The sequence below is a fragment of the Carettochelys insculpta genome, chromosome 1 (assembly GCF_033958435.1).
Source record: "Carettochelys insculpta isolate YL-2023 chromosome 1, ASM3395843v1, whole genome shotgun sequence".
Taxonomy (NCBI): Eukaryota; Metazoa; Chordata; order Testudines; family Carettochelyidae; genus Carettochelys; species Carettochelys insculpta.
In genome coordinates this window covers 117,491,551-117,506,057 of record NC_134137.1, presented here as the reverse complement: position 1 = coordinate 117,506,057, position 14,507 = coordinate 117,491,551, and the positions used below count along the sequence as shown (strand labels likewise).

At 44.6% G+C, this 14,507-nt stretch overlaps 1 protein-coding gene across 4 annotated transcripts in view; it reads left to right on the top strand.

The window, feature by feature from the left end:
• COL4A1 (collagen type IV alpha 1 chain) overlaps positions 1-14,507 on the top strand; it is a 240,395-nt gene that overhangs the window by 2,362 nt on the left and 223,526 nt on the right. Inside the window, exons 1-2 of one of the 4 annotated variants that reach the window (XM_074990128.1) lie at positions 4,764-4,780; positions 5,584-5,638. The exons of the other annotated variants lie outside the window; for them this stretch is intronic. Coding sequence (XP_074846229.1) covers positions 4,779-4,780; positions 5,584-5,638 — 57 coding nt within the window. The 5' untranslated portion in view covers positions 4,764-4,778. Of the gene's footprint in view, positions 1-4,763; positions 4,781-5,583; positions 5,639-14,507 lie in introns of those variants that run through there. 4 annotated transcript variants of the gene reach the window in all.

The following is a 14,507-nucleotide window of genomic DNA, read 5'->3' as shown; positions in this document are numbered from 1 at the left end:
ATGCCATTTCACTTGCATTCTAGCTCTGATATTCTTAAAGATATGGGAATCTCTCTGTGGATGGTGATTCACCCTGCCTCACCTCCTCCATAGTTTGTACAGGGATTAATCTTAAAGAGGAAACCATGATTACCTATCAAAGTAGAAAGACAGTACATAACAAAGGAGATACCTGTTAGAAGAAAATACCAAGTCTAAACCATACATTTTCCCTTCAAGCTTCCAATTTGTCAAGTACCTAATAAAGTCTGTAGTTTCAGTTTTATATTTTGAAATATTTTGAGTTCTTCTGTAGATAAAACTATGAGCAAAGTGTTTCTCTGAGACTGACCTCTAAATGGAAGGGAAGTTGTTCTGCTAACCTCATGACTCTGGCTGAAGTAATCTAAAGCTAGTAATGATTTCAGTTTCATTCATTAACTAGCCTTTCTTTGAATATTACATTAGCTGCACAAGATTAAATGGCAAGGGTAATGCCACAAGGAAACAGAAGCATGTTTTGGAAGTTAACATTTCTGCAGTTCTGTTAACCAAGATAAAAGTTAAGCCCCAGACAGCTGTTCTTTGTTGCGCCAACTCACTGGTATAGATATCTCTTTATTATAGGGTACAAGCAAGCTGTCTGAGTGGATATGGACATTGTCGTGGGCTCATTATGACAAGGGTGCTGTTGATGTCCCCTTTCCTGGTCACTAAGCCATCAGCCATTACGCTGGAGGTTTATTTACCGCACCCATGGGAGTGACTGACTGTAGTTGTACAGCTGTAGATGGTAGCACTTGCCTATAAACTACACGACTTGCCTGGGACTCAATATCCCACAGTTGAGTGGTTCTGCAGATTTGACCTAGATTCTGAGATCTGGATCCACAAAGGGTCTTAAATGCCTAGGGCACATTGTGATCCACAGTCCCCCCTCTCTGCTTCTGTCTGAGGTTATGTCTTTGCTTCTGGTGGCATGTGGAGTGTAGTCATTACACCAGTAGTGTTGGAATGCCCATGCAGCTCTTACCAGCAATGGCGCCCTGTCCCTTGGCTGGAGCTGGCTCAGGATAAGACACTGGGTCCCTCTCCCTACCCTATGTGGGGGAAATGGGGGACATGGACATGAGCAGGGGGCTGCTTTTGGTCCCCCACACACTGGAAGCGGGGATAGCTTTCCCAGCCTTGCTGCAGCCTCCTGCTTGGCTGGAGAGGAGTCCTGGAAGGGAGAGGAGCACACTTGGGGAGGAAGGAGGAGGAGGGCTTGGGGAAGAGGAGGAGGGGCAGGGGTGAGGCTGCTGATGAGCCACTCTTAGGAAGGATCTCCCACCCCTGTGCTGCACAGGCAGCTACCGTCACAAAGAAAGGCTCTTGCAGTGATGAGCATCTGCAGCCTTTCCACTTAACTGGAGCCGTTCACGGCAGTGGGAAAAGGCTCTTGCAGTGGGTACACTACACTACTGAAACAGCAGCCTAGGTGTAGGAAGCACAAAGTGGGTAGGTAGTGCAGGGTACACACCTTGGGTTCAGGAGTGTAAGGCACTACATTTTACTCACCTAAGAGCAGTATAGCAGGCAAAACAGTGCTTTACTTGTGCTTGCTGTATATGTGCTGTCTACACTCTACACATTGCTGTAAGTGTAGATTAGTGGGGTTCAACATGTGGTCTGTGACCATTTTGCAGGTGGGCCAGAGAAACGGGGCTCACAAGCCCCCTCCAGCGAGAAGTCTGCACTATTACTTCAGCCCTGCAGCTTCCCCCCATGAGGCTGGAGCACCAATGATAGCTTCCTGCTGAGGTGTGGGGCGGGAGGGAGCCCTGAGCGTCACAGGCTGAACCCAGCTCATGGGGGGAAGAAGTGGCTTTGCTCACTGCCTTTCCTGCTGCACCCAGCTGGGTGAACAGAAGTGCAGGGAACTGCTTGCAGAAGTGTTTCCCTGTGGCTCCTGTTGGACAGAAATTTCAGCCAGTAGGAGGTCGGAGGGCTGTGTCTGGGAGTGGCGGAGAATGTGGAGCCAGATATGCACATCCCCATCCTCCTCATGCCCAGATTGCTCACCCCATAGCCCCCTCACATGCTCCCTCTCCCTCCCAGGCCTTTCCACCCTCACCCCCTTTGCATCCTCCCTCCCACCCAGATCCTCTGTGCCCAGTTCTCCCCTGCACCTCCCTCCTACCCTCAACCCGCTCCTGCACTCAGTCTCCTGGCCACACCCCTGTCTGAGCCTGGTCCTGCGCTTTCCCTCCGTCCCACCCAGACCACACCACACTTAGCCCACTCCTGCATCCTCCCTGCCACCCAGACTCCCCAGCCCACTCCTGTGCGTCACCTCCCAGCCAGACCTCACCCCCCACTCACTCCTGCACCTAGCCTCCCGGAAAGATTCCTCAGCCTGTTCCTAAGCCCTCCCTCCCACCTGGACCCTTCACCCCCCCACTGCTGTTCCTAAATCCTCCCTCTTCCCCAGAACCCACACTTCACCCCCTCCTCTATCTTACCTCCTGCCCAGACCCTGCACCCCCATCCCACTCCCTGGCATCTACCTCCAGCACACTGAACCCCTCATTTCTCTAGCCATTCCAGAGCCTAGGGAGCCCACAAAATCCGCTGTCCCAGAAATGCCAGAAGAGTCAATCTGGCCTGTGGGAAGCCCTGAACCTCATTCTTCCCTCCCCCTGTTCTCCATGGGGCTGTAGTATGAGGGGAATGAAGTGTCTCAGTTGGAGGCCATAACAGTGATGGTTGGTGTGTGTGGGTGTAGCGGGGAGGGGACTGATTTTTCTGTGAGTTAGTGGCCCCTGATCCTAAAAAGGTTTCCCACCCCTGCCATAAGGAGACATTGTTAAAACCTTTTGTTTTGGACATAAATTAATATTTGACTTCATATAAAATGAAGTTTGGTAAATTAACATGAAATACACAATAAGATTTAAATATAGACCCTTTGTTGTAGCTGCGTATTTGTGCTTTTATGCTCCAGGAGCCTAACATGAATAACATACAGTAAACCCATTTCTGCAGCCCAGGGTAACTCGAATTTTTGTGCAAGTCAAGGGTAGACAGCTGGCTCCCTGGGCTGGCAGGAGCCAGGAAACTGACCACCTTAGCAGGACTGGTTAGTTTCCTAGCTCACAAAGAGCCAGAGAGCCAGGAACCAGGGGGCAGCCTCCTTCCCTTCTCCCCACCGCATGCTGCTTGCAGGACCTGGGAAACTGACCAACTGGTCATTTCCTGGGTCCTACAAGCAGCAGGGAACTGAGAGTCATGCAGGAGCCTGGCTCCCAGCTCCCCTCCACTTGCAGAGAGGGGAAACTGAGCAGGGCAGCAGCCTTGCTCAGTTTCCTGGCTCCAGCCAGTGGAGGGGAGCTGGGAACCAGGGGCAGCCTGGTTCCTGGCTCCCCTCTGCTCCTTGGAGCCAGGAAACTAACCAGGGCTGCTGCCCTGCTCAGTTTCCCAGCTCTGCAAGTGGAGGGGAGCTGGGAGCCAGGCTCCCACCTGGTTCCCAGCTGCCTGCCACTCCAGAGCCTGGGAAACTGCTGCTGTCAGGGCAGCAGCCTGACTTTCAGCTTTTGCCCATGACAGTAGCCATTTCCTGTCAGGAGTGGCAACCTGACTTGCTGCTGCTGCCCTTGACAGCAGTGGCTGCCGCACCTGTCAGAGGTGGCAAGAGTCAGGCTGCTGTCCCTGACAGGAACGATTTCCCCACTACCGTCAGGGACTACCTGCCTTGTCGGGGTGTCAATTGCATTAACCTGAGACATGCACAACTTGATTGTGCATATCTTGAGGATTTACTGTATTTAAAGAGAAATTCATTTTGTCATCATGGGTTGTTGGCTGGTGGTCTGCAGAAAGGTTTGCATTGCAAGGGGTGAGCTGTGGGCCAAAAAGTTTGAGAACCAGTGGTGGAGATCTCGCATAAACCTGTAGACACCTAAACTCACAAAGCACCTACATTTTTGTTCTAAAAGTAGTTGAGTGCCTACATTTCTGTCTCTAAGCATGCATGTTGCTGCCTCATTTTTATAGGTATCTGTGCACTGATAGCCTGCCTAAGCCCAAAGGGATCCACAGTACAGAAGATGCTGTTTACATGGTCCCCTTATACAACAGAACCATGCTTTAAAGTCAGCTCTGAACAGGCATGTGCAACACTGGCACAATCACACACCTCAACTTAAAATGCATGGTCTTGACAGCCTCCCTTGCTCTATTAAATGCATTTATTTATGGCACTAGAATCGAAATGTGCTTGAGGTCAACCCACAATGCTTTTTAAAAAGTAAATTTAGCATTTTTTAAAATTTACGGTAGGATCAATTTCCATTCCAAAATCAGGAGAACTAAAGTATAAGCAAGGAAGCAGTTCATGTGGTTTTAGATCAGGCTGAGGGACTGTTCTTTTAAGTAAGTTATCCAAACAGTGGTTATCATTTGCAGAATCCTGAAGGCTGCCTTTCATTTTGATGAAGTAAATCAGTTTCTTTATGTTAGTATTACTTACATGAGAAATCACTGTGATACAGAAATCCTAGCTACTTTTTTGACATCTAATCAAAGCCACAAGAGTTGCATCATGCATTTCTCTGTGTTCTCTGAAATGGGACTTAATTTCTGAATGCTTTTAAATGTTGGTACAGATTTCCACTAGCATAAATAGATGCAGTGCCACGGAACTTCTGTGAAGTGGAGATGCTCCCTCCTACAGTATATCAGCAGTGAGCGTAGGAGTCTCTTCCCAAGATAGAAATCCGGCTTCCTCTGGGTTCATTAGAAGTTTTCCTGTTGACTTAATGTAAGCTAGATCTTCACTGCAAGCCTGATACATCACTGTTTAAGTTAACAGTAAATGCAGACTAGAAAAGTGATAAAAGCATGCACAAAATGTTACAAGGATAGTGCTATTTCCACCAGTGTAGTTAATGCTGATCTAATGTAAAATTTCTCTTGTCAAGGATTTATTAATTTGCTTAAAAGTGATGTCAGGCTGAAATTAGGTTTAGATGCGTTTAACAGGAGGGTGAATTAACACTTTCTGAATGTATGCTTTTCATCTGTACTTGCTGCTAAGAAATAGTAGACCTTTTACCAGAAGTGTTTATTTTAAGCTTGTTTCATTTAATACAGACCCAACTATACGGGTAAGGATTATTTTGGTGGTGTTTGTTCAACTTTTCATGGTTTTATTGATGAGAGCGGGCAGGTTCGGTAGCCTTCAACCATAAATATTTACGATTATATACTTTGTAGAATAATTGTAGCATCCAGCTTTATCTTACTCATAATAATTAATTCTAGTTCATGGAATTGCATCTGTCTATTAGTTTATGTAACATATGGCTCCTATTAGTCATGAATTTATACAGATGTTATAATTACATAACATGTAATTGTACTATAATTTTCATAATTCTTCTGTTTTGTATTAAAATTAAGTGCTTTACACTCATTCTACTTGCTCGTATGCTCTTTAAGGGACAGTGATCATGGTGGAGGAGTACGTGATAATAAATGGCTTTTTCAGGCAATTAAACACAGACATTCTCAAAAGCTATTTATTGTGGATAGACTCTGTCATGAATATTGTTCCTTTTATAGGACTAGACTAAACAAAGAAGATTCAACAAGTCACACCACAAAAAAGACTTGCTTAGTAAGTGTTTAAAATATCTGTTCCATGCTTTCTCAGAATTTCCATTGATGTCACTTGATATAGTTCAGATGAATAATTCCCATTATTCATAGTGGGTTACCATTAAAAAAGTTCTCTGCACCTTGTTAGGGACAGTTCTAATGTGCAGGAGTTTGACAGAGGGCTATAACCTGAACAACAGTTTCAGGCAGTATCCAATGTAGAAACCGAATGACTGAACACAGACAATAGTGGTTAAAAACTTTAATCTCATTTGTGAGAGGAAGACATTTGAATTTTCTGGGCTGAAATCCCTCTCAGTGATATCATTGCATTTTCTAATTAATTATATTTATATTTGAAGAGTTCCTATGATGCAGTATCTTAAGGCTGTGAAGAATACAGTAAGAAATGCAGTTATTAAAATAATAATTCAATAATTGCCATAAATATCTCTTGTAGGGCTATGTTTACACTGGAAGCATGTGCCTACAGAAGTCAGCGTCGTAAGAGTTGTTCCAACAAAACTTCTTTCAGCAGATCCTGTCTATACATAAATGCAGATCTATCCTCTTTGTCAACTAAAGTGTCCCCTGGAACATCTACACAGCTTTTTCTTTTGACAGTTTCTATCTACAAAACACATTTTTTGTGTAGACGCTCCATGAGTTTTGCCTACAAAACCTCCGTTTTGTCTACAAAACTCTCTAGTGGACACGTAGCCATAGTGTACTCAAGTATTACAATAAGGTAAATGTAGACTTAATGGTGATTATGGTATAACTGGCTGGAAAATATATATTTTTGTTCAGAAAATTAAAGGAAAAGGAAAATCATTTATTTAAATTTTCTACCAAAAATGTTGACTTTTAATCTAAAATTGAAATGTGAAAACTTTTGTTTTTAATGGAAAGTCAGAATTTTCCAGAGGAAGTAGATACTTTCTATAATTTTTTTTCAAATATCAATTTTCCTTGCAAAAAGCAATCTAAATGGAAAAAATTTCAACCAGCTCTTATAAAAAATTACTTTGTTTAGTTATTATAACAAAACACTGTTGTGGTTTGACATCATTTTAAAGTGATATTTGTGGCCCTTTCTCAGCATATTATCTAAATTTTAGATTTTTAGAAGACAAGGACAAAATTTGAGGAATGAAATGGTCATGGGCAGTTGTGAGATGTCACTCAGAATGTAACACTGCCAGTGCTCACTTTTCAGTCTATGAGCTATGAATACAGTTAGGCTGGATAAAAAAATGTAAAGGTAGTACTTGAGACAAAGAACAGAAGAGCTGTAAGGAATGCACAAGAACTACATTGGAGAGAAACACCTCTTCTACTTGTGTTTTATCAGGTGGTCTACACATAGAAAATCCAGCTTTATGCCCTTATTGGCCACTTGCTTATGAGTTCAATTCAAGGTCATGATCCTGACCATAAAATTTCTCAGGCTAGAGTGACTCTTTGCCTATGGTTCTTTGACACTGCTGCACTCAGATGCTGGACCATTGGTGTCAGGGTGAAGCCTCCAGAGTGGGAGGTACTGTCATGTCAGCGGAGGGTCCTAGCATTTGGAATGTCATGCTCGTTAAGGTCAGGGTAAACTCAGGCCCACTCTTCTTCCTCTGTCTGTCTCTTTGGGCACATTTTTGCTGCTACTGTTTCTGGCATGAAGCCTTTTGCTGAGCCTCAGGAAGGGTGTGCATTGTCAACAGAACAGTGAAGTAGACAAAGCACAAAGTGCTCTCACATACAGAAAGTAAACAAACTGAAGAGGAAGGACAAAAATACTATAATGACTAGATGAAAACTGAATGATCAAATAAAATGCTTTTTTGTCCTTCCATTTCAAAATATTTGAGAGCACTGAGTGGAGTTTAAGGAAGAAATTGTCAGAGATCTAAAATACACCTCAGGAAATGCTTTTAAGAACATAAGAATGGCCATACTAGGTGAGACTCTGGTGAGATACTTGGCTCCATCTAGCCAAGTATCCTGTCTTCTGACAGTGGCCAACGTGAGGTGCCCCAGAGGGAACAGACAGAACAGTAATCACTAAGACTGCATCTATACTACGAGATAAATTCGAAATTAAAGCACTTAGGTCGATATTACCATGTGATTGTCTTCACTGTAAATACCATTAGTTTGATGTAGGGAGCACTAATATGGATATCATAATATCATTGGTGCCTGCTGGGTGTCGCGTCAAGCTCAAATTGAAAAGTTTGATTAAAGGCCAGTGTGGAAGCACCACATCTTAAAATTGAATTCATTAGCTTCCAGAGGTGTCCTATATGGAACCCACAATGCTGCACAGTGCTTCACTCTGGCCGCTGCTCTCCAGGTGTGCTGGAATTAGGTAACAGGAAGACCCTGAATTTCAAATTGGGAACAGGAAGCCTGTGGCTGTGGACTCATGTCTGTATGAGAGCCTGCGAAATGTCTTTCTGTCTTTGCTCTTAAAGCTGTGAGCGCATTTACCCATTACAACAGCCTTGCCACAGAGTTCATGGTTCTGTCTGTACACTTGTTATTTTTTCTGCACTGCCTGGCGCCAGCCACTGCCCTGCCACGCTTTGTGGCAACAAGGCATTTGTGGGGGTTGTGCTTGCATAAGAGGCTGAGAAACTTCTTCTCAGTGGTTTACATTTGTGCAGACTCCTCCTCCCCTACAGGCACCATGCAGTTGGGGTCTTTCCTGTGCTCAGATGCATCACATGACTAGACCCCGACCCAATAAAGGGTGTGCCTGCTGTTTGGTGCTGACCATGCTGCCAGACAGTGCCATGTCCTGCTTTCATGCAGTTAGGGCTCCAAGGGCTGGAAAGAATTTCGGGGGCTTGCAGCCATTGGGGGGAACTCTTCCTCAGCATCTAAGGTATTCAGGGGGACTACTTCAAACTGGCCATCCACTGAATCCCTCCCACACCCCAGCAATGGACCCTTGGGGCTTGAAGCCACCAAGAGGGAGTCTTCCCTGGTGGTTAAGATTTTCAGAGGTGATGGAACATTTCAACTGGCTCTGCAGCCACAGACCACAGCCCCCGCCATTGCAGACACCTGCTGCTTTTTGCAAAATATTTGATATTTCAGTTAGAAAATCTTTTTCCTAACCTTTTCTATTTTCTTTCTTCATGCTTTGAGCCCCAAAAAGCACAGGGTGGCGGGCGAGCTGAGATTCTTGTTTCTGTTAAAAGTTCTGTGTATGAGATTTCACTGCCATTCCCCTTGCTGGCAATGTCTGTGTAGTCAAGAGGGAAGAGAAAAATATTTTGTCCTAGCCTTTTCTATCCTCTTCTTACTTTGCACCCCTTCACACAGGGAAGAGTGGGTGGAGGGCCGGTTGAGAATACAGACTGTCCCTATGTTATTTTCAGCAACTCTTTTTTTTTCAAAAACTTTACTATCAACTCTTTCTTCGAGCTTTTCAGGGTCCCTGTGTTATTTTTAGGGATCAGATGCAATCACAGGAGGGGGGACAGTCAGTGGATGACCAGTTGAGAAGACACACACTTGCTGATTTTTATGAAATCCTTGATAATTCAGTTATAGAAGGAGGAGGTTTCTGTTAACGTCCCATCTTTGTTGATGCCCTACTTTTCCTCTCTTCCAACTGGAAAAATGGACGTTTGCTTAACCCAGGAGGGGAATGAGGAAAATGCAATGTGGGAAGATGATGTCAAAGACCAGCGAGCATACCTAGGATGCTACAGGGATGAGGGAACTGTGGGATAGGTTCTCACAATGCACTACTGCAACAGTTGCTGTTTGCCAACTGAGTGTGGCAGCAGTAAGTCGACTTCATGAGGAGCACTTGGGGACTTGAGGATAGTCAAAATTGAATTTATAAATTCCAGAATTACAAAATCGATATTAAGAAATTTGAATTTATTTCATAGTGTAGATGCAGCTTAGAATGTAGCCACCACAAATGCTAGTGAGGTAACCAAATGTGCACATATGTGTCGAAGCAGATGTCTTACTGAGAATTTTTCTTTATGATAATGTAGTCCTTTATGTCCATATTTTTTTCTGCTTATAATGATATAATAATATAATATTAGATTTCAATATTGTATTTATGCTTCTCTGTCCATATAATGCTGTGGTTTATCTAAAATGAAAAGTCAAAAGTCTAGTTTTTAGACAAAGAGCCTCAGCCAGTGGGCAGATCTTTCAGTGAGGGCAAAACACACATGGAAATCAGTGGAAATGATCAGGATCAGGCCCCCATTGTTATATTCATGTTCCACTTTGTTGGAAATGTTGGTTTAGGAGAGACGTTTGTGCTCTTTCTGGGCTAATAGGGATGCAGTGAAGAGAATTTCATGCACAACATTCTCTGTTTTCTGGAGGGAGCTAGTGATGGAGATACAGCAGGCACCAGAGGTCAGGAGGCCCCACTTTACTAGTCAGTCAGTTCTGACTAGATGAAAGGTTTCATCCCAGCTGTTAATCTACAACAGCAGCCATAGGAAGAGGTCTGAGTCTGGGTAATAAAAGATGGAGAGAACCTTGCCAGCTGCCACAGAGAAGGAAGTTAAGGAAGAATCATGTTGAAAGGCTCATGGTTTTGAGTCTCCCTGATTCACATCTGTATTGAGATTTGCTGGAAACATCAGATGAGCACTAGATGTAATACTGACTTTTTAAAAACACTGTTGTAAGTTTAGTGTTGTTCATTATTTTGTTAGCAGGTCAGGGCCCTGTGGCAGCTATCATTATTTAAAAAACAAAACAAAATACAAAAGCAGATTGTTCTGTGACTTTTGTTCTGCCCCACTGTTTCTCGGTGCAACCTCTTTGGAATTTGTGGTCTTCTCTCTAACTCCATGTGAGGTCTAGTTTTTCACCAACACAAGTAAACTGTTTCTTCTAGCCCGGGTGTCTTCCATGAGGGTCTTCCTGCTGGTTACAACAGTGCTTTGATACTCTAATCACTCTACTAAGCGATCAGGCATGTCAAAATACTTAGTATGATGGAGCACATTTTAGGTTGTTTTCAGGTAAACATTGCTTCAGACAGTTAAGATGGTTCTATTGTAGCTCGAGAATAAGACTTATTTGTGTGCTAATTTTAATGCATAGTTGCATGTCGATTGTGTGTGATTAGTATCAGTCTAATGCTCATAACAGTAAGTGTTGATAGTCAAAAAGAATTTGTTGCCCAACACTGCAACTCAGGTAGGGTTTTGAAAATATACTACTTGATAAGCCATTATATGGTCAGGAAATGTGTTTATTAATTCACTTATTGGTATATGCAATGGATACACTAAAGGAGGGAGAGGTTAAGCAGCCTCAAAACACCCCAGGAATTTGCGTATTCTGCTGTAGCTATGTGTCCCATTTATGGCAATTACAAGTCAGCTGTTAGTGGAATTAAAAAAAAAATGACCTCCCTGCAATATGTGAACGAATATCTGAGCAATTATTTAATACCAATACATAGAAATGTCAAGTTAGTTGTAATAAAAACAAATTCTTTAAAATGCATGTGTTTGTGGAAGAGTGGGCCAGAGGGATTAGATATAAGTATCCCAAAGAGATGCTTGAAATACTGTAGTCTGTTTTAAGTAAATTATAGAATTCTTCTGTTTGTAACTAAAGTAAACCTCTTTTCCTTTATTTCATGTGTTCATTAAAATAAGCAATACAAGATTATGGCTACGTCTACACTTACGAAAAACTTCGAAAGGGCCATGCTAATGGCTAAATCGAAGAATATTAATATGGCGCTGAAATGAATATTCAGCGCTTTATTAGTATGCCACAGGTTGTGGCACTTTGAAAGTGCCAAGTTTCACTTGCGCATGGCTCATCTACATGGGGGTCCTTTTTGAAAGCACCCTGCAAACATTGAAATCCCCTTATTCCTATCAGCTGATACGAATAAGGGGATTTCGATGTTTGCAGGGTCATTTTGAAAAGGACCCCCATGTAGATGAGCCACGTGCAAGGGAAAAGAGGCATTTTTGAAGTGCCGCAGCTGGCAGCATGCTAATAAGGTGCTGAATATTCATTTCAGCACCTAATTAGCATTCTTTGATTTGGCAATCAGCATGGACATTTCAAAGTTTTTCATAAGTGTAGACGTGGCGTATTAGAGGCAGAAACACTGGAGAATTCAACAGGGCTATATTTGGGAATAAGCTATGGAGCAGCAACAGGTGAGGCAAGGAAGAAAATGAAAGAACAGCGTATTGGGATCCGGGAGGCCTGTGTCTCTGCTTTGTGCTAAAATGATGTAACATTAGCCCTTGTGCATCATAATCTTACCATATGTAATCTTTTATTAACATTTTTAAAATGTAAGTATTGTTTTCCATTACGAACCTCAATTAGATTAATAGTATAGTTTTGCTCCTAAAAATCTTTGGGCTAAACTCTGACTTCAGTCACACCCAGGGGCGTATGAAAATACTGGAGAAAAATCAAACACCACAATCATGTGTCTCTCAAAGGGGGACACCTTTGTACATGTGCTCTGATTCATATAGGCAAAATGAATAGTGGCTATAGATATCAGTATGTTTTCCGGGAATGGTGCAGTAGGACATGCTGTGCACAGCCTCTGGTCTTGAATGAAGTAGATTGTCATGGGCACAGAACATTTTTGCATGGAGACTCATGGGATCATCGAATACAGTAGTCCCTTGGGTTACATGGGGGGTTGCATTCCCATGCACCCTCGTATAACTCGAATTTCACCTAAGTTGAGGGGGTGGCTTCTTTCCCCGACAGAATGCATGTTCTGCACCTGGGGAAGCAGCAGGAGCACCTGGAGCTCCTTTTGGAAGTTAATTCCTGGGGTTGGGGGGCATCTGGGGTGGGTTAGATCTATTGGGGAGCAGGTGGGTGGAGCTGAGCTGGGCCCACATGGTGGGGGATGAGCCTGAGCCACGCATGGTAGAGTTTGAACCAGGGCCGGGGTGGTAAGCCAGAGCCATGCGAGGGTGCGGTGAGCCAGAGCCATGCTCAGGTGGTGAGTCGGGCCGTGGGGGAGTTTGAACCGGGGGTGTGGGGGCTAAGCTGGGGCAGGGGTGATGACCCAGAGCTGTGCACAGGTGGGGAGCCAGGCTGTGGGGAGTTTGAACCAGGGCTGGGGTTTGAACTGGGGCTTGGGGGGTTGAACTGGCGTGGTGAGGGGTTGAGCCAGAACCATGTGGTGGGGCTGGTGAGCTAGAGCTGTGCTTGGGTGGTGAGTGGAACCGTGGGGGGTTGAACCATGGGGTGGGGGGAATGTTTGAACCAGGCTGGGATGGTGAGCCAGGCCCAGAGGGGGTTTAAACTGGGGCTGCGTGGGCTGAGGGCGTGTTGAACGGGGATGGCAGGAAATGGGATTTTGAGTTACGCTTAACTCGTGTTAATGCAAGTTAAACGCAACTTGAAATCATGCATTTTGAGGGTTTACTGTACTAGAACCCGAAGGAACCTCATGAGGTCATTGACGCTAGTGTCCTGGCCAAGTGCCATCTATACCATCCCTGTTAGATATTTATCCTATCTGTTTTTAAATATCCCCAGTGATGGAGATTCTACAACAGGGGTGGGGAACCTTTCTTGGGTCAAGGGCCACTGAACTGTAGACAAATCAGTCGAGGCCTGTAGAAGTGAGAAGAAAAAAAACCTCACTGATGTGCTCCACAATTGTATGAGGCACATGGCTATGGGGTGTGGGTGGGAGGGAGGATGCAGGAGCTGGCTGGGAATTTGGGGGCTCAGGAGTGCGCTGAGAGTGGGTGATCTAGGCAGTAGTTGGGTACAGGAGTGGGCAGTGGATGGGGAATCTGAATGGGAGGGGCTGTAGGAGAGGGACGGGGTCTAGGCAGGAGCAGGTACAGGAGCAGGTTAGGGGTGTGGGTCTAAGTGAGAGGAAGGGTGCAGGAGGGCTTTGAGTTATCAGGGTCTGGAAAGGGGGTTCAGGGTGGGGAGGGGGCTTAGGAGCTGCCTGAGGGAGTGGGGTCTGGGCGATGGCATGCACTTACCTTTGCAGCACGCCCAGTTGCACATGGCTTTGAAACCCTTGCCCCTGCTCTCAGACAACACCCTCTGCTGCTCTGATTCACCTCTGCGTCTGGATCCAGACAAGCTATGTCCCGCATCCAAACTGTGTGCTGGGGGTTTTCTATCTGTGTTCTACAACCATCCTAGGCAATTTATTCCAGTACTTAACCTGATAGGAAATTTTTCCTAATGTCCAGCCTAAACTTCCCTTTCTGCAATTTAAGACCCATTGCTTCCTGTTCTGTCATCAGAAGATAAGGAGGATAATTTTTCTCCCTCCTCCTTTGCACACCCTTTTAAGGACTTGAAAGCTGCTATCCCATGAGACCTGGTCAGTAATTCCAGCTCAAAGAGCTTAATCCTTGGAAGCGTTGAGTGCTTCACTGAAGGTCCTGGAGACTGAGACCTCTGCTCCTTTTGAAGTGAACAGGAGTTGAAGGTACTCAGTGTTTTGCCTGATTTTTGTCTAAAGTATTAGGGAGACCAATGAGAGCAGATCTGGAAAAAACAGACCATTAAGACAAACACAGGGGGACATTTTTGTCTAAAATGCTGACATCATAGGGATGACCTTCTGTCCCTGGCAATTCAAGATGAATGTCACTGCACATTGGGGGGCCCAGTTCATGGTTGCCTTACAGCCACTTGGTGGCATCATAGCCATGGCAAAGGCGCCACAATGCAGTCACATGGGCTGGTGTAGAACACTCTTTTTGGGTGCAAAACTGGCTTGGCACTGCCATTACTGAAGCTGTGAGTGTAGGTGGCATTCAAGGATGGGCACGGGACCTGAGGTTTCCTCTAATTTTTTCCAGCCATGTGCAGAATAAATTTTGTGTGCACCGAGTCATTCATGGATGTGCACCATGACTAGAAAC